Source organism: Octopus bimaculoides, chromosome 23 (assembly GCF_046866305.1).
Source record: "Octopus bimaculoides isolate indiv1 chromosome 23, ASM4686630v1, whole genome shotgun sequence".
In the NCBI taxonomy this organism is placed as follows: Eukaryota; Metazoa; Mollusca; class Cephalopoda; order Octopoda; family Octopodidae; genus Octopus; species Octopus bimaculoides.
Window position 1 is genome coordinate 28,972,316 of NC_142950.1, and position 23,488 is coordinate 28,995,803.

At 29.7% G+C, this 23,488-nt stretch overlaps 1 protein-coding gene across 1 annotated transcript in view; it reads right to left on the reverse strand.

The window, feature by feature from the left end:
* Positions 1–23,488, reverse strand: part of LOC106882611 (collagen alpha-3(VI) chain) — a 118,276-nt gene that overhangs the window by 68,102 nt on the left and 26,686 nt on the right. The window contains exons 6-12 of the mRNA XM_052975952.2: positions 18,826–18,858; positions 8,522–8,560; positions 8,158–8,196; positions 5,733–5,771; positions 5,322–5,360; positions 1,208–1,246; positions 848–886 (exon numbers count right to left, since the gene is read on the reverse strand). Coding sequence (XP_052831912.2) covers positions 848–886; positions 1,208–1,246; positions 5,322–5,360; positions 5,733–5,771; positions 8,158–8,196; positions 8,522–8,560; positions 18,826–18,858 — 267 coding nt within the window. The remainder of the gene's footprint in view (positions 1–847; positions 887–1,207; positions 1,247–5,321; positions 5,361–5,732; positions 5,772–8,157; positions 8,197–8,521; positions 8,561–18,825; positions 18,859–23,488) is intronic.

A 23,488-nucleotide genomic window follows, 5' to 3' on the forward strand; every position in this document is an offset into this window, starting at 1 on the left:
TGTTTCCGACGAAGAGCTCCGCTCGAAACGTCATACACTCTCTGTCTTTCCTTTCCCGAGCGTCTTGTAACACAATCTGCATCACATCCTCACGTTGGTTTTTGTCTTTTTCCTGTTTTTGAACTTATATAACGTAGGCTCACATAGATCCTGGCCTTTCAACTGGATTTGGAGTACCCAATTGCTGGAATTTTTGTACCTCAGATTACTGTTCCTGTTGGATCACGCCTTTCCTGCACCTTGATTATATATATATGTGTGTGTATACAACTGGCTTCTTTCAGTTTCCGTCTACCAAATCCACCCACACGGCTTTGATTGGCCCAAGTCTTTAGTAGAAGACACTTGCCTAAAGTGTCACAGTGGAGCTGAACCTAGAACCATGTGATTGGTAAGGAAGCTACTCACCACACAGCCACGCCTTCTTAAACTAAAATATCCATCACTACTAAAAGTCACATAATTGTGTTGAATGTGTGTGTCGTATGATAAACTCATTAACATAATAAGTTATTAAGAAAGTGTATTTGTTTATATTTATATCATGTTACAAATTAATGTAAAACAATGTGAGAAATATGTTACATAAATATTTTTGTTATTTTCATATTATTAGAATTACTAAGATATACATCATTACAGACCATTTATACTTTCTTATATCATTACCTACAACATTGATTTGATTATTAAAACCAATATGTCACAATCATTATGTTGAGAATATATAAATTGCATGTAAGAAAAAGACATACACATTAGATATTGTGCAGGAAAGTACTCTCAAGTAAAATAGTGATCATGGTTAGACTTATTAGCTACATACTCATCAGATACTAATTCTTACCAGTTGTTTTTTCCACAGGTATAACAGGGGGAGGTGCAGCTGTTAAAAGTATAGTTTCTTACATGTGAGATGGCATTTGAAATCATGAGTTTATGTATTAATCAGAACAAAGGATACATGACTTTTTTTTAACTAATACTAGACAAAATTATAATTTATTTATGCATGGTTTAAGTATGTCTTAGTAATGAAATCCAAACAATATTAGAATAAATAGTCTTTTAATTTCAGTACAGAAATTAGATATATTTTATCATATTATGATATGTAATATGTTGTAGGATAACACATAGTATACATAGAATATATATCATTAAATGTTATATCTACTTCCTATATATTTGAGCACTAAATCCTTACCAGTTGTTAATTCCACGGGTTTAACTGGGGCTGGAAGAGCTAAGGAAATGATATGAAATAAGTTAGTTCACTGTCATAATATATTTACATTACTTAAGAATACATAGAGACTGGATTTAACATATTTGTCATTAATTTTATGCAGAATTTATTTATATAATTTTCATCAATAATTTCAGTTAAGATGCAAAAAATGTGATGAGAATGTATAGATGTTTTACATATTCTAGGGTTTGGTTTTTCTTACATGGTGAGTAATAATTTAGATATGTCATAAATGTGGAAAATATTGGTAAAAATATTTCATACTGAATTTAATTGCTGAATTCTTATCAGCTGATTCTAATACCTAGATAACACTGAAATATGAAATATTGTAGTTTGTCATATTAGGTTACTGGCTCAATGAAACATTATTAACTCAGAAAACTAGAAAATGGGATTATTCAGGCAAAATAGTACATGAATTAAGACATTGGTGACATAATAAAATCTGATCGCAGATTAGAAATGTGCTTGATTCTACTGAACTAGGTAAAACAGGTAATGAGGAGCGATATGTGATAAGATGAAAAAAAAAATCAATAAGGCTGAATGAAGAATCCCTTGGTGGTTAACCTTCTTGAAGTCAATGCATGTATATGAAAATCAATCTAATACAATTGTAACAATTATAATGATTATTTACAGCAAACTTGTGAAAATATAACCATCAGGTTCATTCTGAAAATGGTATTAATTTTATTATGTTACAGTTGTATCTTTGACAAGGAATTAGGTAAACAGTTACAAAATGTAATAATTCAATTATATCTCATCAAATTATTATATTTGTGTCAGAAATCATACATCACAGAGCAACATACTTGTTCAGTATTAGATCAATGTGTAACTAGAGATGATAAATATTCTGACACAAACTGATATTTTAGGAAATGTAAAAATATTAGGGTGTTCAGAAAGTAATTGCATTTTCCCAGAAAGGATACAAAAACGAATGTAAAGTACATTTATCTGAATAGTTTTTAAACGACTGCAGCCCAACAGGAAAGTAACTTTTTTACATTGTATTCTAAGAAACCTATTTCTTTTCTTGGGAAAAAAAAAGTCTTAAAGACTGTTTTCAACTTCCTCTGTGTTTCTGAATGTTTCACCTTTCCTAAAATGTTCTAGTGATCAGAACAGATGGAAATCCATACGTGCTAAGTCAAATCAGTATGAAGGATGGGGAAGAACTTCTCATCCTAATGATCTTATTTTTCTTGGGTTTGTTTTGAAGAGTGTGGCCATGCATTGTCATGCTGGAGAATAACACCTATTCTCTTTACCACTTCCGACGTAATTTTTCGTTTACACAATCAAGTTGTTGGCAACAAACATATGATGGTCTTTCCATGTTCAAGTAGCTTGTAATGGATGATACCTTTCATGTTCCACCAAACACAGAGCAAGGATTTTGTGGATGGAGTTCTGGTTTTGGTGTTGGCACTGGCTTCTCATTCTGTGATAACCATTACCTTTTCCATTTTCTGTTATGATGCAAAACCTATTTTCCATCACCTGTAACAATGCATTGCAGAAATGACAGGTTGTTAGTCCTGGTTAGAAGACTGTTGCAGATGGTGGAATGTTGTGTTCCGTTTTCAAGCATAAGTTCATGTAGAACCCAAATCTCCTTTTTGCATGTTTTCCCAATTTGCCTGAAATGTTTGTGGATAGTTGAACACGACACATTGAATTTTTGTGCCAAATCTCTGGTATTTTGACATGGATCCAATACAATAGTCTCATTCAAAAGGCTGTCATTCAGAGTGGGACATCTTCCAGAATGAGGCTTATTGGATATGTAACTTTAAACCTCTTAAACCACAACTAACACGTACAAGCTTTCACTGCATCTGGACACACTTCATAAATGTTTTTCACTGTATCTGTAGCAGTACTTTTCTTTCGAAACTCATACAATAAGCAATGGCAAATATGCTCTTTCATAAAGTTCTTATCCTCTATAGGGTTAATCACTGAAATAACTATGAATGACACACTGTCAAATAGAAGAGATGATATATTCCTAGACAGTTCTCACCCATTTTACTTTGGCACTGACATGATCGATTGGTTCATATTTCATAGTGGTGAAAAAACACAATTACTTTCTGAACACCCTAAAACATTAACTTGAAGTTAATTTGTAATTATAAGTGTGTTATTAATTTCCAAGTGTGACATGCTAAACTTTCAGGTGACTAGTTAGAATAATTAGTGTTCAAAATTAAACAATGATATAGAAATATATCTCTGATTTTGGTTAAAAAAAAACTTCTGATTTTATGACAATAAAGTTTTATGTATGGTAACTGTAAGTCATTTGGGAATGTTACATGTTTTGATATGTGTTAGCATTTTAATCCAGTGAAGATTTTATGAAAGTTAAGTATCCTCCACTACTGAATTGAATGTGTGCATTGTACAACAAAGTCATTGAACCACTAATTCCAGGTAAACTGCTGGGAAAAGTCTGATGAACATAATGTTATGTAAGCTCTATCTATTAGTTGAATGTATTCTTGGTACCCTCATTGGAAATTATCTCTGATGACTTAAACAGGAAACAGATGAGAAAAAAAAATGTGTGTAAGTGAAGACAGTTAATATATTGCTTATTAACTTAGACCTTGACAAAAACGTTGCAGGAACAACTAGACGGATGCTACACCCCTTTATTCTGACATGTATTTAATATCAAATGACAACAGAGGGTGACCTGTAAAGACCTCTACAGCGTCATTCCTTCCATATCAAAGGTAGTCAGAGCCAGTTTTGCTGGGTACTACTAATAGGCCAGGAACGAATATACCAGAGATGAGTTACTCTGGGAACCAACACATGGCAACAGGAGCAGAAGTTGACCAGCTACAACATATGTTGACAGACTAGTGACCAGCAATGGCCAATCAGTTCCTGAGTTGGAGACAGCAATTGAGGACAGGGACTATTGGAGGAACAACTGTGCAGATCAAGTGGAAACTTAGTCTATGAAGAAAACAACTTTCAAACTACTAAATGAAAAGTATAAAGCTACTAAGCTGGCAATAAAATAAACTGAAAATTAATAAGGTACCTAAGACAATAAGCTATGATTTATACTATTATAGTACATCTGTATGCTGTAATATATAACAATAGCATCAGCTCAGAACCAAAAAGAAACTTGGCTGTTAATACAGAAGCCTTTGTGACAAGAACCATAATATAGTGCTATTTATTAAGCTTATGATCTCCTGTTTTCTTTGCCATAATACAGACCTTATGGACATAATTGAAATACAAAACGGTGTGCACACTACATCACAAAATGTATAAAAACAACTTTGTTATGAAAACAAACCATTGTCATCATTATTTCTAATATTTCTTGTCCACACAAGTCTATGATTGTATGACAAATAATTGTTTTATTAATTTCCAAGTGTAACATGCTCTCAGCTGCTGGGTTAGAAGATTTAGTGATCAATATCGAACACTGGTATCCTATATATGATTGTTTCATTTGAAGAATTTTTGTGGTGATAAAGTTTTATAACTATAATTGTTATTTTAGAATATGACACATGCCTTAATATTTATTTGCATTTCATCCAGTGAATATATTTTTGTATTTAATTGCATCACTCTTCTTTACAGAAGTCCTCAAAATATGGCACATATGTACTTAGTGTTTCACTGATAATCTCATTAGTCATTCAAATCAAATACACCAATACTGATTGAACAATAAGCCATATTAGGAAAGAATCTTCTATTATATACACATTGCATTATATATGTAGTTAAATATGTGAGAAATGTTATGTAAATATTTCTATTAATTTTTTTATTATTAGAATTACTAAATTATACTTCATCACAGACCAATTATATTTGCTAATATCATTAGCTACAACTTTTATTTAATAAGTTACAACAATGTCATAATAATAATATTGAGAATAAATATGCACATACTGGAATAAAACATAAACATTAGATATTGTGCAGGTAAGTACTCTCAAGTAAAATAGTGATCATGGTTAGAGAATTATTAGCTACATATTCATCAGACACTAATTCTTACCAGTTGCTTTTTCCTCGGGTATAACAGGGGAGGGTGCAGCTGTTAAAGATATAGTTTCTTATATGTGAGATACCATTTGAAATCATGAGTTACAGGTTTATGTATTAATCAGTATAAAAGATATATCGTTTTGTTTTTTTTTGTTTAACTAATATCATAGAAAAAAATGTAACCTGATAATGCATGGTTTAAGTAAATTTTAGTAAGGATTAAAAAAAATATATCAAAATAAAAAATGATTTAATTCAGCTCATAAATAATATGTGTGTGTGTATATATATAAAGATATATATATATAATATCATATCATATCAGTATGTATATATATATATATCAATTAAATTGAAGGGATATGGGACATATATAATTTAATTTGTTTAGTTGTTATGTATTTAAGTACTAAATTCTTACCAGTTGTTAATTCCACAGGTTTAACTGGAGCTGGAGGAGCTATGAAAATGATATAAAATATGAGTTCAATGACAAAATAACATCACATTGCCTCAGAAAATCTGGAGATTGGATATAACACATGTTTCTAATCTTATGCAGAATTAATTGAGAGAACTTTCACCAATGTTTTCAGTTTAAGATACACTGAGATGTGGCAAGGATGTACAGATCGATCATGTATGTGTTTTGTGGTTCAGCTTTTCTTTCAAGACATCATAAATGAGAAATAATTTAGATATGTCATTAATGTGATAAATATTGTTAAATACTTTTGATATTGAATTTGATTGCTCAAGTTGTATCAGGTGACACTAAATATTTGAAAGTCTGTAATGTTAGGTAACTGGATTAATGATACATCATTGTTTAGAATGATTAGAAGTGGATTATTTGGGGGATAGATATTATGAGAATTGTGACACTGGTGATTCAATACATAAATTAAAGGTATATTTTTCCTGTGTAAATATGTAAAACAAGTAACAAATGAGATGATGATATAATGTGATGAGATGAAGAAATTTAATAATAAGGACTGATTGAATTAAGAATTTTCTGAAGGTTAACAAACAAAGACAATTCATATAGCAATAAATCCAACGCAATACTATGTAACAAATGTGAGGATTATTTATACGAAATCTGTGAAAATCTTGAGATAGCAATCAGGTTGTATTAATTTCATTATGTTATTGTAGTATAAGTGACTAGAAAATAGGTAAATGGTTACAAAATATCATTAGATTATACCATTTGTGTCAAAGAACATATCTTTTGCAGCAACATACTTATCTAATATTGAGTCAATATGTAACTATAGCTCATAATCATTCTAACAAAACACCAAGAAATTCGAAAATGTAAAAGTATATTAACCTGAATTTAAATTGTAATTATGTTTTATTAACTTCCAAGTATAACATACTAAACTTTCAGGTGCTCAAAACATTTAGTGATCAAAATTGAACGGTGATATCTTATATATGATTGTTTTTGCTTGAAGAATTTTTGTGGGTGTGATAATAAAGTTTTATGATAACTATAATTGTTATTTTAGAATATGATATGCCTTAATATTTATTTGCATTTTATCCTGTGAATATATTCTCAAACTGAATTATCTTTCACTACTGAAACTCAAATAAGTGAGTCCAATGTGTGCTGTAGAACAAACCCAGAGAACTAATAATTCTGGCAAAAACTTTGATGACCATAAACACAGTTACATGAGTAAGATGAAGGCACACCAGAGCCCTATATCAGAAATTATATTTGATTACTTTAACATGAATAAGATATGAAACAAGTATTTTACTTCAGTAAAGGCTGTAAGTGTATTGCTACTTTACTTTCAAATTACTAAACTCAAAGGTATGTAGCTACTAACAAGCTACCAATATTGTAAGCTACTAAAAATAATAAGATAGCATTTATAATTTTACAGTTCAGCTATAACTGTCTATGGTGAATTTTACAAAACAATAGCATGTGCTGTGAAGTAAGAAAACCAGCCATTGATACACAAGACTTTGTGACAACACTCACAATTAAGTGCTAGTAATATTAAATAAACTGATCATCTCCTATTTTCCCAACTATAATAAACACCTTCAGTGTCTTCAATATCACTATATTTATATACATTTATATACACACTATACATACATTCAGATAAGGAATGTTGGCTTAGTTATATAATAGGGGCATCTGATAATACAATGTTGCTTAGAAAATACACATGGATGTGTTATTATGTGTACAGATATGGATTACAAAAACGTTTTGGAAACTGGAAATTTTTTTCCTGTTATTATTTCTAATATGTCTTATAACATATGTTCAAATAAGCCTATCATAGCATCACAAATATGGAACAATGTCATTATGCAATAAGTTGGAACAATGTTGTTATGCAATGGCTTTGTACCAACAAATCAACAGTACTTAGAAACATATCTCCATTTCTTAAACAAATCACATACTGTACCTTTACTGAATGATAACAAGTATAACAACAGTAATATAGACATGAATATTGATATACAATAAGTGATATTAACAAAGAGCATCTTAATTTTAGGTTGTGCTCCAAATATAATTATAACAATGCATGAAATATGTTATGCAAATATTTCTGTAATTTCCCTGTCATTAGAATTACAAAAGTATAGCACATAGTAGACCAAACAAACTTGCTAATGTCATTAATTATAATATTTCCTTAATTATTTAAAACCATGTCTTAATAATAATATTAAAAAAATATATGTGCATATTGCAATAAAACATACACATTAAATATTGTGCAGGAAAGTACTCTCAAATAAAATAGTGATCGTAGTTAGAATTATTAGCTACATACTAATCAGATACTAATTCTTACCAGTTGCTTTTTCCTCAGGTATAACAGTGGGGGGTACAGCTGTTAAAGATATAGTTTCTTATATGTGAGATAGCATTTGAAATCATGAGTTATAGATTTACATATCAAACCTTATAAGGAATTTTTAAACCAATATTATGGAATAAATCTAATTTGAGCATGCATGATTTAAGTCCATTTTACAAAAGAATTCAAAAAATATATTCAAATAAAACATTTTCTATTTTGGTACAGAAATAATTTGATGTAAATATTATAGTCTATCAGGATATATAATATATATATCATATCATATAGTACATATGGGATGTATATTATTTACTGTTATATTTAATTCCTATTTATTTAAGCACTAAATCCTTACCAGTTGTTAATTCCACAGGTTTAACTGGAGCTGGAGGAGCTATGAAAATGATATGAAATAAGTTAGTTTACTAACATAATAACATCACATTACCATAGAATAACTGGAGGCTGAGTATAACATATATGTTACAAATTTCATGTAGAAATTAAGAAAACTTTTATCAATATTTTCAGTTTAAGATACAAAGAATGTGTACGATTTAGCCTTTCTTATATGATGTCATAAATGAGGAATGATTTAGATTTGTCATAAATATGACAAATATTGTAAAAAAATATTTGATGCTAAATTTAATTCCTGCTAGTATTATACATACAGTGAAACTGTAAATATTAAACACTGAGTAATGCTAGGCTATATCACTATGTATAAATAACTGAGAAAAAGCAGATCATTGGGGGGTTAAGTTTTACTAAAATTCTAACATTGGTGACAGAATATAATCTCAATCATAGATTAGAATAATATTTCTAGAAAGAATGGCCTAGGCATTATTATCAGTGTGAGGTCTGAGTGGAGGGGGACAAAATGTAGCCAGCTCTGAGGAACAGATTTGATTGGCTACCATTATAATTGTGGTAGAAAAGACAAATAAAGTAGTCAGCATGCCTATGAGTCAAAAGTCTGTGAATGACTTTATGCCAATCAGTCAAATGACTCTTTCCTAGATACATTCTAAGATGTCATTGAATGCAGCACCAGTATTGTCCCAGATGTGGGCTTCACTTCAGCTTTGTAGATTGTCAATAGTTGTTGGAGACTGAGTTATCTTCTGGTTCAAAAGAGAAGAGCCAGGCAATGTGAAGCAGATCTATATATATGGAGGGATCATTGGTGGTATTAAGGTTCACCAATTAAAACAATTATGAGGATTCTAGTTGCATATTTGATTTTGATTAAGAATGTGTAGTGTGATGATGTTTTCTTGATATGAGCAGCATTTGTTTTCTCACTGTCCACAGAGAGAAGATTAGCATATTAACATTGGAGGATGCTGTCAGTGTCTCTGCTCATGGAATCAGTGTGGGTTTGGTGTGTGGTGTCTTAATTGTGACTCAATAATACATTGTGATTGAGCATAACAAAGAGTTGTTAAATGATGTTTAGCATTTAGGTATAGTGTGTGTGTGAGTGTGTACGCATGCGCATGTATAACATTAATTTGAATTCTAAAACTGAATTTGAAATTCCACTGTAATGGAAATTTGCCTGATTACTTTAATATAAACCAACTTAGAGAAAATTTTCTGCTAGGAAACCTATAAAAATTAGGAAATAAGCATAATCTCTATTCAATATTGAACCAGTATGTATCTAATGAAGAATTCCTTTGAAACAATATGAATATATCTAGTTATTACAATATATCATATACATTAGCTGTTCAACATGGGAGTACTGTCAAGATGAATCATGTTCATGGTTTCTATTATTAGTCAATTTTCTTACCAGTTTTAATTTCCACAGGTATAATAAGGGGAAGTGCATCTGTTAAAAATATTTTTTCTTATATGTGAGATAAAGGAGGATATATTATCAAATACCTTAACAAGATATCATTTTATCAAATTTTGTTCAGAAATTCATAAAGTGAGATTTGTATTCCTTACATATAAAAGTAAACTTTAAAAATTTAAACTATCATTATACTGAGTTTCATAGAATATTATCATTAATTAAGGCTTACATATCTTGAATTATACAAATATAGCTTTCAAAGATTTTAAAAATATATGAGGTGAATTATTAATGTAGAACTTTTAAGTGAAGATATAGAATATTAAAGTATTCTATTATTCTCGATACTTGTTTCAAAATAATTTTGTGAATATTATAGCCTATCATAATATAATATTGGAAGTAATTTGAGTATGCAACATTTACTCAGATCTTAATAGGGAATTACAAAATTAATGAAGTATTTTATAATTTCTGGTATGTATAGTAAATGGGGTGTGTAACATTTAAAATAATTAGGTATTACATTTAGTTCCTATTCAATTTAAGCTCTGAATTCTTACCAGTTGATAATTCCACAATTTTAACTGGAGCTGCAGGAGCTAAGAAAATGATATGAAATTCGACAGTTAACTGATATAACATCATATTACCAAAGAATAATTGGGCACTGAGTATAACATATATTACTACATAATTAATACATTCCTTATTATATATGGTATCAATAATCATAGATCATAAATTCTTATTATTTATAGACAATTGAAAATGAAAATATTTAAAAATATTCTGTCAGGTTATGTCTAAATATGTTATCAAATTTTAAGCACAATTTATCAAACCATCTCGAGTGATTTTAATTATGATAAACACAAAGTTAAAGATGGTTTATGTATTAAACGATTTCGGTTTATTTATATCCTGAAGGGCTGAATATTTAGATATGCCATAAAAGTTATAAATATACAATGTATTGTAACATATATCTTATGCTGAATTTGCTTGCTGATTTCTTACCTGTTAATACTTAAACATGTTTAACAAGTAAAAGAGAAGTTGGGAATATTATGTTATCTAGTTTGTCAAACTAATCACATTAGCTTAGTATAATTTGATAAAGTGAATTATCATTTATTACATGAATTATGACATTTTATCATATCACTGGAGATTCAATATTCTCTAATTATAGACGAGAATAAATCTTTTTTCACATATAAATAATTAAAACATAGTTATTGACTACTAAGAAAGTAAATGATGTGATGAAGAATATGAATAAGGATTATCTAAATAAGAAATCTGGTGATTAACACTGATAAAGGCAATCTATATTACATCAAACTAAAAGATAAATACCAGCTCTATCCAGATCATATGTAATGTCATAATCTTATTATGGTTCTGTCTGGGAATTAGGTAGATGCATATTATAAGACAATATGTAAGCATACATCATGTAGCATTCAATACTGAACCACTGCGTTTCTATAGAATTCATCTGAAACAATACTGATATTTTGAAACATGAATATATAACTATGAAATAACATTTTAAGTGTATTATTTATTTTTAGTGTACCATGCTAAAATTTGAAGAACTCAGTTAGAATAATTAGTGATCAATATTCAACATTGATATCCTCCATAGAGAGAATTTTGTTGTGGCAGTCAAACAGTTTTGCAATATAATAACTAGAATTACTAGGTGAGGAGAATCATTAGGCAAGAATAAATTACCTGTATTAATAGGTACAGCTACAATTGATCTAATGAAAACAATTTTGAACTGAATTTTCCTTCACTACTGGAATTATAATAAATGTTTCTAAATGTGAGGATATATGTCATATGATAAACTCTGTGAAACAATCTTACCAGGGACAAACTCATGCCAAAATGTTGATGAACATTAGGAGTTATTAAACGATCTATCTTAATTAGCTATAAGATGTATATATATTTTTTATGTGTCAGTCATTAGTTTGAGCCTTGAAACTGAATTTGCAGGCCTACTAATGGAAATTATGTCTGATTACATAAACATAAATCAGCTCAGGCAAAAATTTCTGTTTTTACTTTTTGAAATGGAAAACTCAAAGCCAAGAGCTCCCAAATCATTTTTAACTTTATAAGGCTTTCACTAATGATATAGTGAATTATCCCACACTAAGTACTTTGGCCACAATAGTGCTAATAATGTAATTTGAAGTCCAAATCATCCATTTGCTTCACTACTAAAATATAAACTTTCAGCATCTTAAATAACACAACATTGTTTAGATAATGTGTGTTAGTAAAATTATTAGTATGATATAATAAAAACTAATTTATTGCTTTATATTATTGTTAACAATATAATTCATAGTTATGTTTGAATTAGAAAATTTTGAGTACATATTTCTTTACAACAATGTATTAAAAGAACTCTATTATGTGGGCTGACTATGGTCTACTTTATTTATTATATATTAGGGAAAATGTTAGAAATAATAAAATAAGTATTTCAGAGAAAATTTGGAATTAATTTATCAGGCCATGGGTTTGTAGCAGTAAATTATCATTGCACTAAATTTGGCAGTATTTCTCAAGGCCACCAAGTTTGGGGGGGGGGGGGGGTCGATTACATTGACCCCCCCCCCCCCCCCCCCCAGTGTTCAACTCATACTTATTTTATTGACTCTGGAAGGTTCAAAGACAAAGTCGACCTCAGTAAATTTGAACTCAGAATGTATAGAGAAATGAAATGCAACTAAGCACTTTGCTTGGTATGCTCATGATTCTACCAGCTGCTGCCTTAGTATTTCTCAAAATATTAGAAATATGTTGATGACTTAATAAATATATTTTAAATTAAATAGCTTAAAACAGAGATTAAAGCATTATAATATATGAATATGAATATGGACACATAAAACATATTTTATTGCATTTGAAATGATATGTATGCTATAGTATGTACATCTTTTTGTTACATATTCTTCATTACAATTACTGAAATGCATTTCAGCAGAGACTATTTATTTTTCACAAATATAAATTATACCAGTTATTTAATTATTAATAGCTATGTTTTAATTATAATATTAAGAATATACTTGTGGTTATAAGAATATAACATTCATTTTAAATATTTTCATGAAAGTACAGTTAAGTTAAATAATGTTCATAGTCATTAATATTAGTTCAGTTTTTGTTAGGTACTAATTTTCTTACCAGCTTTAATTTCCATGGGTATAACAGGGGGAAATGCAACTGTTAAAAATATATCATCTTATATGTGAGATAAAAAGGGAATGTATTTTCAAATACTTCAAAGAGATATTGTATCACATTTTGTTTATGAATTCGTTGGGTGAAATTTGTATTCCTTACAAAATGTAAAAGTTAATATTTAAAGGAAAAATTTTTAACTATCAATATATGATCTGAAACACACATTTAAGTTTCATAAAATATTATCATGAATTCAGGCTAACATATCTAGCATTATACAAAATATGTTGTTCTTCAATGTTGTAAAAGAATTTTAAAAATCAAATTAATAATTTTTTTTGATCACTTTTTGATAATTATTTCAAAATAATTATATGTATATTATAGGCCATCATAGTATAATATAGTAAGTAATTTGATTATGCACAATTTAATTAGATCTATGTAGGGTATCATTAAGATGACAGAGGATTTATAATTTCTAGTATAAATAGTATATGGGATGCAACATATAAAATTTAATGTTATTTTTAGTTCCTATTTAATTTAAACTCTGAACTCTCACCAGCTGATAATTCTACAAATTTAACTGGAACTACAGGAGCTATAAAATATGAAATTTGACAATTCACTGACATAATAGCATCATATTACCATAGAATAATTAGAGACTGAGGATAACATATGTTTTTATATAATTAATACATTCCTTATCATACATAGTATCAATTAGAATAGCAAAAAACTGCCTCATTATTTACAAAAAAAAAAAAAAAGATGAAAAACAAAGAAGAATACTATGGCTCTGAAGATAGTATCATTTTTTAAGGTCATTTAATTTTTCTCAATTGATCAATGGACCAATTGAGTAAACCAATCAAAGAATGAACCTATACTCTCAAAAACAGCTGTAAGTGGAATTTACTATAATAAAGGAATATGTAATGATCATTATTTATAACTTGTCTTGTATATCACTGTGTGTATAAAACCAGTTTACCTAGGAATACAACCTTGGGTTTACAAAGAAGAATAGTGATGAGCCTCAGACCCTCTCAGAAGCATACACAGCGTCCTTTACTAATCTAAAAAAATTTGTTAGCCTGGTGTATTTGTATTAACAGAGAGCTTATAAAGTATTTTGCCAGGATTGATGAGCCCTCGTTAATAACTCTTTGTTATACATATATATTTGGTATGAATGTAATTATTCAATGCTTGCTATTTGATGATTATACATCATTTAAAAGGTAATAGTGAGACCATGACTATTATACTATTATCAACAATCTTAACCTGTATATTATTCACTAAAATAGTTGTGGAAAATGAATATCTTTTTATCAATAAGTTTCATGAATTATAACATTGTATTATATCATTGGTGAATTAATGAAGCCTGGTCATATATTAGAATAAAACTTCCCATGTAAATATGTAAAACAGGTGGATTTACAGGTGGTTTTGTAACTGTTGGTATTGTTGTTGTTGCTGTTGCAACTGCACCATGCAAGCCAACAAGTCTTCCATGTTAATGATATTTTCTTTGGTTTCATATCAAAAAGAAGGATTTAAACATCTGACGCAGGCTTCGAACATCTTGTTGCCACTTTTATATCCTTGACACATGTTGGATATATAATTAATGAAGTGGAGGTTAAATCAATGTATTCGCGTGACATACTTTGCAAGACTACCAGCCTCAATTCTTCATAAGAGTTTGGCTAGTTCATTCTTCCAATCCCCCAGGGTTGTCAATGACTCTCACGACAACAATAGAGAACAGGAAGAGAAGGAAAAAAGAGCAGGCGATGTAAATATTGAAGCAGATTGACTAGTTCAGAGAAGCAGAGATTCTTGTAGCTAGGGTAGAAGAACTAGCAAATATGTAAGCTTGTGACTGTAGAGAAAAGCTAGCTAAATATTTTCCAATCAATGGACTGGCCATTCTTTTAGATAAGATCTCAGATTTTAATGTGTGCAGCAACAGTACCATTTCTTGTATGTTAGCAGTGATCTAACATGAGGCTTACTTTAATAGACATAGGAGAGAAAATGATTTAGAAGAATAGAAACTACTTGGAAAATATGAATAGTTCAAGTGATGTAAATGGTAAATAGCAGAAACAAAATTTCTTTACAGAAGTATGATCTTAAATCTATTTCAAAATGGTACAAAATATTTGCCACAACTTTTAGCAATTACCAGATATACAACAGGCATATTTTGATAACATGTAATGTATTAACTTTATAATAATGACACACAAAGTTTACAAGATTTTAAAACAGGTTGATGTTACTCATGTGTTATATAGAGAGTAAAATCTTTCCCTTGAAAAATGACAAGTTTCTCAGGTAATTTTTCTTCCAGGAAAAGTCATAGTCAGCAATGCAAGTTAACCCCTTCTGATGTGATCTGTGTTTGCAGTATTATATTATACTATCTTAATAAAGGCTTTCTTACACATACAACTTGAGACTAATGACAGTTACAAACTGCTAACTTTCAATTACACTTTTCTTATACATTATTTAAATACAAATTAAAGGTTCTCTAGATAGCTTATTATGCTTTTAGTTTTGTTACAAGCAATCAATCATTCTCTCCTGTGACTTTTACATTCTCACTATGCATTTCACAAATGGTTAATTCATATTTTTACAACATATGCCAGTCATTTGTTTTTCTGCAGCAATAAATAACATAATCTTATTAAAACATCATCACTATATCTGACATTTTCTACAAAATGCACGTTAAGATAACCCAAAGACTTCTTCATGTATGTAGAAATAATGTATCAAGTAATAAAAATGTGGCACTCTGTTGGTTACGACGACGAGGCTTCCAGCTGATCTGATCAATGGAACAGCCTGCTCTTGAAATTAACGTTGAAGTGGCTGAGCACTCCACAGACACGTGTACCCTTGACGTAGTTCTTGGGGAGAGTCAGCGTGACACAGTGTGTGACAAGGCTGGCCCTTTGAAATGCAGGTACAAAAGAAACAGTGAGAAAAAGTTGTGGCGAAAGAGTACAGCAGGGTTTGCCACCACCCCCTGCTAGAGCCTTGTGGAGCTTCAGGTGTTTTCGCTCAATAAACACAATGCCTGTTCTGGGAATCGAAACAGTGATGCTACAACCACGAGTCCACTGCCCTAACCACTCAGCCATTGTGCCTCCACATAAGATTATAGGTTCATACCAAACAAATTATGAAATTACATTTTATAACTTTGGCGAAACTATCAGATATATATATATATATATATACATATATTATACATATTATGCAGCAATATATTAATTTACAAAACAAATATGAAAGAGGACATACATGACAATATAAACATGAAATGCTGATTTAGAAAACTGATATTATGAAGAGTCAGCTGTAATAGTCACTTATACATCATGCTTCCTTATATCCCAAAAATTGTGTTATGTGTATATTTTTTCAACATACCCATCATTATATGAATTAACAAATTATATTTCAACAGAGATTATTTTATTAAAACCATATATATTTAATTATAAATAACGATATGCTTTAATGAAAATATTAGGAATATATCTCTGGTTATTAGTATATAAAATGCACAGGAAAGTAGTTAAGTTAAATTATATTCATAGTTAAAATTAACAGCTATATTTTTGTCAAATAGTAATTTATTGCCAGTTATGAATTAAAGAAGTATAAAACTAAATATGTAAATAGGAATTTCACTAAAGAATGAGCTTTTAATTAGATTTTGCTAGAAATTTATTAAGATACTAAAATAATTCAAAAAAAAAATTTTTTATATGATAAACTGTTATGTAAATTTTACAATATCATATGTAATGATAATTTGGTTACTGATAGCATACAAAGCAAATATCTTAATTAATATTTATTCATATTAAATTAATCTATCAATTATTCTCAGCTTTATATAGAGGAGCTATGGAAATTATATCTTTGCTTATGATTTGATCAGCAATTCGACGATCTCATTTTAACATAATTAAGGAATTTTTACAATATTGACTTTACATTGATAAATCACGTTCTCATTAGAAAACCAAATGGCATGGCAGTATATATATTTATACTACCTAAGTAAATAATTTTCTATAATTTTATTTCCATTAATTTTTGATAAATTAATATTATCTAATAATTCAGTTTCAGTGGTAATTAGGTACATTTTTAAACAGGACTCTGGAAATATAAATCTATTTATATTTATAACTATAATCTAATAATTTTCTGAGCCTATATGTAATAAAATAATTGAGATAACATGAGTAATTTCTAATTGACATTTTAACCTAGAGAAAAATACAGCATTCTGAACTGATGTATTATGTCACTGTAAATTCAACAACACCAATATATAGGGTGAAAAATAAATGGAAGTTATTTTATCATTATAAAGAATTATAATTGTAATTAAACATGCATTATTAATTTTCATGTGTCACCATCTATGATTAGAAGTGTCAAGTTAAATTAATAGAAATCTGCATGAGATGTTGAAACCACATATGTTGTACCTTGGATGAGGATAAGTTTTAATATAGCTAATACTGAGACTCTGACAGAAGATAATTTATGCAGATAATTAACAGACATTGATAAATCTTTAAATCAATAACTCTTTTTAGTGTTTTTCTTTGTAATGTTAAGTCAGGAGGAAGGGGTATTAACTATGGCCCTCTGAAACTGACAAGTCTGATGCTGTTTATGTTCCACTTAAATGTGGAAATTCAACAACTGCAGGAAAATATAATTAGGAAAAGAATTTCAGAATACCAACATTCTTAAACAGAAGAGTTGTTATAGAAAGTCTCAGTATCTGCACCTGTAAGTCTCTCTCCAAGGTGTAAACCTGAGCTGGTGTGTTTGTGTTTGTGTGTGTGAGAGAGAGACTATAGTGTCTAAGTGAAAAGTACATTCAACATAACTTTACACCTGTGTCATTGCAGAAATTGCTGTCAGAATACAAAGAACCAGAATGATACTGCAAGATATCCTATTCAACAAACTTACAGTTAATCCAATCCATCACCTTATGTACAATTTGTAGATGAGTATCAATTCTTTGCTTATGCATATTAAAAATGCATAGAAATTAATGACTAACATGAGGTGAAAACAATGTTTTTTCCTTTATGATACAAAAATAACACTGAAATATATGAATGTATGTTCTGCTGGTGATTGGCGATTTCAAAACTGTCACAAACAATGAATATATACATATACACTCATGCCTTATATTATCTTTATGCCATAATCATGCTAACTCCAGCAATTGTAAATATGCTTTGTCTATAAGTACAGTCGATTTTCTAAATATTAATACAACTCATGATTATGAATTAGTTGATCAACTACTGAATTTGTCAGCGATTATATCAGGCACAATGTAGGAAGAAATTTTGAAGTGAATTCATAAATTTTTTTAGATAATATACAGCTTATGTTTGATAAAAATCATAAGCTACAATAACTAATACCTAGGACGAAAGATAAGTATATTTCTTAAAATATTTAGTAAATAATAATAGTGTTAGCATTAATTGATGAGTACACGTTTTAATTTTATAAATAGTTAATTACTAAATTCTTACCAGTTGATACTTCCACAGGTGGTGCTGGTGGCCCTGAGAAAATTATATTATCTAATATATTAATAAATATGCATAATAACATGGTATCATTTGTACATAATTTTTTCCAACTTTAACAGCACCTAAGCTACCATATAGAATAAAACATATCTTTTATCATCTTGCTGTTGTATTTATGAATATCAGTATTATTACAGACAATTCATTGGCAAACAAAATTATTCAACACAATACATTTCAATGTGATATCATAATTATGTCAACAATTTACTTTATAATATATGTTGTTTTTTACTGCTTCTTATTACTGTGATAGAATCTTGTAATGTCCAAATGAATAAAGCACTCATTCGAAGATATTCAAACTAAAGCAGAAAAGATTCTTTTCAACACTAGTAAATATGTTTTAGCCAATGACTGGGATCAAACCTGCTGTATTAATAATTAGCTCAAATAAAGATGGCCAAAATAATTATCTGATGGGACAATAACATTTCATCTTCTAGACTAAGAATTTAGACTGGCTTGTGTTACATTAACATAGCTTTCGTTAAAGACACTTCTAAACTTTACTTTAAATATTGCCAGGCATCATTGGATATAAAGTTATTTTCATATCATGAAAATGTTAAAAGTGAAGTGACAATTATATTATCTAATTAAGCATAGTAACTAAGTAAATTCCAAGGCATATTGCTAAAATCAATTCTTCTTATTAGAGTAAAAATAAAATTTAATTTCTAAAATCAGAATAAAAATTTGAAGTGAACTTGCATGTATTATCATATATTTGTTAGACAGGTTTAGTGTGATATGTAATAAACAAGGTTTGAGTCAATATAATAATAATCAAAGAATAAGTAACAACTGCCAGGTGAGTAAAAAACAAACAAACATTATCTTCATTTAGTTTTTAGTGGTGGCTGTTACATTTCACTTAAACTTTTAATGTATCTGGACAAATAATAAATTGTCCATATATTGATTTCAGTCTGTTATTTTAGAATTGGAAAATAGATGTGAATAAATAATTTCAGTGTGTAACATGCTGGAACTGGAAGTGACCAGTTAATATAATTAGTGACTTACATTAAAGATAATATCCCTATAATCTATAATAACCTAATTTAACAATAAACAATTAATTGTTAACAGTTGATGATATCTGTGGAGTTTTCCTAAAAGTTTTCTTAAAATTGTTGCTAATTACACCATATTTTGTTAAATAACAAAATAAATTTAGCATAATATATTAATAAGCTAAAATACTTTTTTCACAGATTAACAATGTATAACTGCAAATCTATTGTAAACCATATTGAATAGATAGACAACAATATTTTAACTTTTTATCTTTTTATTTTATGATATATTTAAATAAACAATTAGGCAATTTATAATAGAAATAGTAGAAGAATATAACTTTATGGGAGGATATAGTCAATAACATGGTATGATAACAAGGATGATATGATTAGAGCACCGATACAACTAAATGGAATACAACTAGATGCATCAAAATATTTGCTCCAACACTCAGCAGAGCAGAACACTCAACCATTTTACATCATAAAAATAATCCTAACATAAGTACAAGGCTTAGTTTTGCAGAGCAGCATATTTAGTCAGTTATATTGTTCATGCCTCTATCCAGTACTTGACTGGTACTTTATTTTATCACCTCTGGAATAAGGGAAGTTAAATTGATACTAACAACAGTGATAGCTATCTCCTTTCAGGTTATCAAATATACATGTTGGTTTTAAGAATTAAATGAACTTGTTGCTTACAGTACCAGCACACAAATGTACCCAAATAGAGAGTTTGCTCTTCAGTTATGAGATCTCAGTTCTATTCCTACAACATCCCACCCTAAGAAAGCATCTAGACTGAAGGTAATCTAAGTTTTGTTAGTGAAATTGTGTAGATGAAAACTGTCTGGAAGCCCGGAAAGGGTCAACTCTGTCATGCAGATTCTCCCAAAATTTTACATTAAGAATACCTGTAAAATACTCAACCATTTACATGTTAATGAGTAGGCTGTTTCATTGATCGAACAATCAGAACACAATTGGAACATGATAGAGATTCATTTGAATTATATTACACATAGAAAAGAAAGTATGATGAAAAATTATAGAGCTATTTTTAATATTTCCAATACCTTCATCTTTTACAATAAAACTACAACCTTTAATCTATAAAACTTCTTTCTAGCAAAGTATCCAAGTAATATACACTGAATTCAGAGAATAAGATGTTAATCATTGCAAGTACCATGCATATATAATATGATATGAATTAGAAAACTTACAACTCTATTCCTTATTTAATGTAGCTTTCACAATATTGGCAACAAAATAACCTTATTAATAGCCTTTCTATTATAGGCACAGTGCCTGAAATTTGTATTTTTGTTGGAGCAGGGGACAGTCAATTACACTGACCCCAGTGCTGGACTGGTACTTATTTTATCAATCCAGAAAGGACGAAAGGCAAAGTTGACCATAATGAAATTTGAACTCAGAATAATGATGAAGGAAATTTTGCTAAGTATTTTGTTTGGTCTGCTAATGATCCTCCCAGTTCATCACCTTAATAACCTAACAAATATCAATACTTTGATTTGATATTCAGTCCCATTTAGTGTGTATGTGTAGAAACACACACACACACATATTCTGTCTTTTCTATTCAACTTGTACCTTAACCTCACAACTCATTTCCCAGATAAGGAAGCTATTTATTCACATCTTCAGCAATATATCTGTACCTATCTCTTTATCATATTTTCATATCCCTCAATGACATATCCTAGTCAGTTAAGGGGTCTTGTCTTGCAGGTACTTGGTGACCTCTAAGTGTTGATGCTTCATAAAAGAACCCATAAAAGAACTCTGTGAAGTGGTTGGTGTTAGGAAGGGCATCCCAGCTGTAGCAATCATACTTAAACAGACGCTGGAGCTTGGTGCAACCCCTCTGGACCATCAGTGCATGCTGACTGATCCAACTTAGGCCAGAACGGAAAAGAGGGATAAGGAGTAAGAGATGTGGAGAGAGGAGATTAGAGATAGGCAACAACTGTAAATATTGGGTAGGGCTGAAGGGTATTCTCTTTTATTCTCTTTTACTTGTTTCAGTCTTTTGACTGTGGCCATGCTGGAGCACCGCCAGGACTTATTCTTTGGAAGCCTAGTACTTATTCTATCGGTCTCTTTTGCCGAACCGCTAGGTTACGGGGACATAAACACACCAGCATCGGTTGTCAAGCGATGTTGGGGGGACAAACACAGACATACAAACACATACACACATACATATATATATATATATATACGACAGGCTTCTTTCAGTTTCCGTCTACCAAATCCACTCACAAGGCATTGGTCGGCCCGAGGCTATAGTAGAAGACACTTGCCCAAGATGCTACGCAGTGGGACTGAACCCGGGACCATGTGGTTGGTAAGCAAGCTACTTACCGCACAGCCACTCCTATACAAGTATTGTTTAAAGAATATAACTATATAATCTGTGGTTAAATGCAGCAGACATTTAGTGTTAACAGTTGAGAAAAAGAGTGCATCCACAGGTGAAATTCAGAGTAGCAAGAGATTAACTCAACAAAAATAAAACATACAAGATGGGCCAAAATTTGTGCACCAAAACATGTGACATTTTATTTGTATTGTGTTATTAAGATTATTATTCATGTTATCATGTACATGCACGTGTGTATTCATTATTATTTTATTTACTTTATACAAATTTAGAAAAATTGAAGTATGTCTTTGACAATTCTGGAGCATATTGAACTTATTTTGTGCATGTCTTTGGCCAATACTGTGTGTGTGTGTGTGTGTGTATATATATATATATATATATATATATATATATATATATATATATATATATATATATATATATATATATATATATATATATATATATATATATATATATATTCTTTTCTTTAACTTGTTTTAGTCATTTGACTGCAGCTACACAGGAGCACAGCCTTGAAAGATTTTAGTCGAACAAATCAAGCCCAGCACTTATATTTTTAAGCCTAGCACTTATTCTATCAGTCCTGTTTGCCAAACTACTAAGTTACGGACACATAAACACCAACATCAGTTGTCAAGCACTGACGGGGTGACAATGACAAACACAGACACAAAGACACACACAGATATATATATATATATATATATATATATATATATATATATATATATATCTTTTATCTTTTACTTGTTTCAGTCATTAGACTGTGGCTATGCTGAGGCACCGCCTTGAAGAACTTTAGTTGAATGAATTGACCCCAGTACTTTTATATTTTTAAGCCTGATGCTTATTCTATCAAACTTTTTTTGCCAAACTGTTAAGTTATGGGAACTTAAACACACCAACACTGGTTATCAAGCAGTGAAAATCTGAACACATCTATTCATTTATCTGACTGCTGTTGTTTTACATCATTGGATAATTGCATGTTTGAACACACATCACCTAAAGGGAAACGGTGTTTTTTGATGACAAAAACAGTGATCACATATTCACAATTGAATCTGTCAAAGCCGACTAAGAATGAATAGATATGTTATTGTTATATATAAAATTATTATCTTTAAAGCATTTGCTTATAATATCAATACTTTAAATT